The sequence below is a fragment of the Chenopodium quinoa genome, unplaced genomic scaffold, assembly GCF_001683475.1.
Source record: "Chenopodium quinoa cultivar QQ74 unplaced genomic scaffold, ASM168347v1, whole genome shotgun sequence".
Taxonomy (NCBI): Eukaryota; Viridiplantae; Streptophyta; class Magnoliopsida; order Caryophyllales; family Amaranthaceae; genus Chenopodium; species Chenopodium quinoa.
This window is the reverse complement of record NW_018742412.1, coordinates 1,848,017-1,852,261: the sequence shown is the minus strand read 5'-3', so window position 1 is coordinate 1,852,261 and position 4,245 is coordinate 1,848,017. Positions and strand designations below refer to the sequence as shown.

The window sequence follows — 4,245 nt, the reverse complement described above, 5'->3', positions numbered from 1 at the left end:
GTATTTGGTTTCAGCAGCTTTAGCATATTCTGAAAAGTATTTGATAAAATTTTGAAGCCTCTATTATTGACTTGATTTGTTGGAACGAGTGTTTGTTTTTTTTTGGCATACAAATATGCTTTCAGGTAACAGCAATCGGATTTGGATTCCATCAATTATGTCCATTGCTTCTTGATATGGGAAGTTGATTCCTTGGTTGTGATAACCAAGAAGCCTTAGTTTTAGTAGTTATCAACTTATCATGGTAAAGGAGTTTCAAACAACTAATATATTGAGTGATATACTGATAAAACATTAAAACATGGTACCTCCAGTATTCACACTCTTCGGATGCTGCAGGAGATTGTGCTACCTATGATGCTGAGGGTAAGCAGCTCGCAGTGTGCCATACATACTCGTCTGTCAGCTGTTTCTGTTGCTTGCTATTCCAGGCGATCTGAACCCGTACACTTCTCCCTTGCATCATATTCAGATGTGCATTATTCAAATGTGCTTTCCTTCCCAGATTTACTCCCCTCGCTGATTTCTTATCTAATAACCGAAACAATTTTTATTTGTTTAACTTCTAGGAACTGCATAAAATTAAAACGTGGTATAGCGACACAATAGTTCATACCAAAGAGGTGCAAAACCACATCCATACGTCTGTTCAATTGCGCCTTTAATGGCAACGTACGGTATCTGAGATAGTACAAGTGTTCAATTATCTACGGCAAACTAAATTCCCTCTCGAGATGGGACTGCACAGAGAGAGTCCCATTTTCTAATGCTTCCCTTAAGAGGGGTAACAGGGTGCTGTAAAGAAAGACAATTTTAGTTTTGCTAAGTCGTACACAACACCATAAATCCTTTATTTGGCTCTTGTAAAGCTACAATACATGATGAAAGGACAAAAGCAAGTGGAAAGAAAAGAAGAGGGGTGGGGCGCAAGCTTGCTAGGGTAGCATGTTCCATAAATCTAAGGGACGTCAACATACAAGAACAATAGCCATTTACGCCACCCCTTAAAGGATTCAAAAAAGTATCACCGTAGTTCCCTCTAGAATTGGTAAAAGAGAACAGGGCTATTGCTACGATTAGCCCTACCAGTTGATCCTCGTGTTCAACAAGGTTGGAAAATATCACAAATTCACAAACAACAATATCCTAGGTGGATCCTACCATTGGTAGAGACCAAAGGGGCGTCGATGAACGGCCTACCAGAAAGTCAGTAAGAGCTTCCGTACTAAGCCATTGCATGAGATAATGCTTCCTGGAAAATAGATAAGCAGAGTCCATTTTCTGATAAGAATTGGACTCAAGGGTCGAGAACTTGTGCACAAAAAAATAATGGTATGAAAAACAGGAAAAAATTATCAAGAACACCAAGTAAACTTCAACGCGTGTCCTTTATATGTGGTACAGTTAGTTATCAATGCTGGGATAGTTACCATAGTAAACATCTTAAATTGTTCTTACATTAAGACTTAATAATAATAAAACTAAATCAAACCCAAGGAGAAGGCCGAAGGCTAACATGGACTTCATGCTCTTCCAGTACAGCAAGTTGTTTAGGGACCATTATCTCAAGTGCCGTTCCCGTTTCATCACAATAAGCCTCAAGCTTTGCATCTTCTGGGATCCGTGAAGGCAAGGGAATCTGCCGAACGAACTCTCCAGGAGGGCAGTGCTCTGGCATCGGGTCAGACAGTTTGAATGTCCTGCCATGTCTCTTAATCACGGGTGAGCAAGCTGTGCTAACACAAGCAACCTTCACAATTCCATGTGTAGGGGTATTCATCCATGTAACTCTCACCCTTTGAGGATCAGCAAAGGGCAAGCTAACAATAATCAAGAACCCCTTTTCATCTTCGTATATACTTTTTGCAGCTGTGACAGGACCATAGACATTCTTCATCACCCCGCTAAATTCATTAGACCATACAGGTTCAGCCAAATGAGATTCTACATCCAATACACTGTCAGACTGTGAGTTGATTAGGAGAAATCCGTTGTCAATGCTGCCATTAGAGTAAAAGTCTTTCTTTTGTTTCTTAGCAACATGAGAAAGATCCACCCCATTGCTGAGACCGTGCTTGGATGTCTGAGTTGATAAATTCAGTCCTGTATCAGGAATTACCTTTCTTTGAGCACCCTTTGTAGATAGAGCAGGGCGCTCTAGCTCGAATTCCATTGGTGGGAGATTCCTCCAAGAACCAAAATCACTTGCTTCCTCAGGTATCGAGAAGTTCATATCCCGGCCTGTAAGCTCCAGCCACCTCTTCCTTTCACATTCATCTAAACCCGTAAAATCAGGTGACCCAATCAGTTCAATCCCATGAATACACTGCGGGTTGGACAGGCCCCTATAATGTTTCCTCTGCATTTTGTGAGACCTCACAAATCCTCTATCAACACTAAAAGGAAACGGGCGCTCCCCTTGCCTAGAGTGTCCATTCATGAAACTTCTTAACTGCATCTTCCCTAACGCATTCTCAGGCCTCCCTTTGAATACCCACATGTAAATATTCTCCATATCATGCTGTACTAAGAAAGCATCAAGTTTCAAGTCAGACTTATCGAAACCACCCCAACCATTGCTATCTCTCGTAACCTTACACTTGGAATTATCCTTTAACACGGGTTTGAAATAGTAATTGAAGAAAAACCAAGCACCCCATATACTATCAACGCGTTTAGCACATTTCCTACCCACTTTAGGAACATTCACAATTGCCACACCCTCAGTAACAACTTGAGGACCTAGACCAACATCTAAAATCTCACAACTATCATTCCACAATTGCGGGAGCACGCTGGGATCTTCCGATAACGGGAGATTGATATCGGGCGGTCCCGATTGCAGGACCGACCGATTCACATCTCTCTCTGACTCGTCATGAGACGAGGAGCTTGAATCCATGGACAACACAGTAGATGGATGGTAATTCTCAATCGATAAGGTTGTCAATAGAGTTTCCCCCATCATCTATGTATCTCTAACCCTGGTTAATCACTTCTATTTTCCCCCAAATCTAGGGTTTTCAATTTTCTGAACTAATAACAAATGAAATCACCATCGTAATTCTTTATTTTTTCCATATTTGTCAATCAATCAAAGTCCAAATCAAAACACCCACCAACAAATTTCTTTTTCTTATCACAGATAAAAATAAGGACGAATCCAATGAAAACAAAAGCAAAAAACTAGGGTTAGAATTCCAGAATCCATCGTTTGTAATTCGAAAAGAGGAATAAAAACTGATCTATTTGACAGATAAAAGATGAGGTATAATTAAGTGAATGATCAAATGAAGACATGAACAAACCACAGGATCTCATGAAGATTCGGCGATGAGTATCGAATCAAATTGATCACATCCATAAAAACCCCAGAAAAAAAGGGGGAAATACCCAGAAATAAAAAAAAACAAAAATTTAGCTTAAAAAAACAAGATTCAAATATTTACCCATTAAAGACAGATTCCATGAAAGCCCATTTTTGAAGAATTTCTAGAACAATCTTCACAACAAAAAACCCCAGAACAGGAGAGAGAAAGCAGAAATGGCTGAAGTCAATGAAGAAAATTTAGGGTTTTTTAAAAATTAATTTTAATAAATTTGGGGGAAAATTAAGAGAGGGTGATTGAAAAGAAGGAAGAAGGGTTATAAGTAATGAAATGAAAATTGTTGGAGCCTGCACCAGTTGAACCTGAGAAGTGGTAAGGAAGGGACATTGGTGACGGCAACAGCTGCATTTTTGGAGGTTAATATTTTTATTTTATAATTTTGTTTTTATTTTTTTATTTATGATTAATTTTTTTGTTTTAATCAGTAATTTATTTTTTTTATTTAAAATTAAATTAATTTTATTTTTTTGCCTTTTCTAGGCTGGGGTTTCCCTTTTTATCTTTTGTTTTTTCAAGGTAGCTCTTTTTTTCTTTTAAAGAAAGAAATTAAATTAAAGAAAGGGTTTGGAATAGGTGTCAATTTTTTGTTTGTAGGGTTTGTGGGGGTGACTAGGCCTGGGCACCGTGCCGGGCCGTGCCGACGGGTCCAGGATTTCGTGCCGGGCCACGGGCTGGTTCGTGCCGTGCCGGTCGTGCCGGCGGGTCTAGGATTTCGTGTCGTGCCGTGTCGGCCATTTTCACAGGCCAGCCCACGGCACGGCCCTCGTGCCTGGCGGGCTCGTGCCGTGCCGGCCACGTGCCGGCCTGCGGGCTGGTGCAGTTTTCAAATAATTTTTTTTTTTTTATATGACAACAT

At 40.1% G+C, this 4,245-nt stretch overlaps 1 protein-coding gene across 1 annotated transcript; it reads right to left on the bottom strand.

The window, feature by feature from the left end:
• Positions 1-1,352: 1,352 nt before the first annotated feature.
• Positions 1,353-3,783, bottom strand: LOC110706394. Its single transcript, XM_021884322.1, has one exon. The coding sequence runs from the start codon at positions 2,966-2,968 to the stop codon at positions 1,487-1,489; it is 1,482 nt and encodes a 493-aa protein (XP_021740014.1). The 5' UTR covers positions 2,969-3,783; the 3' UTR covers positions 1,353-1,486.
• Between the last annotated feature and the right edge of the window lie 462 nt (positions 3,784-4,245).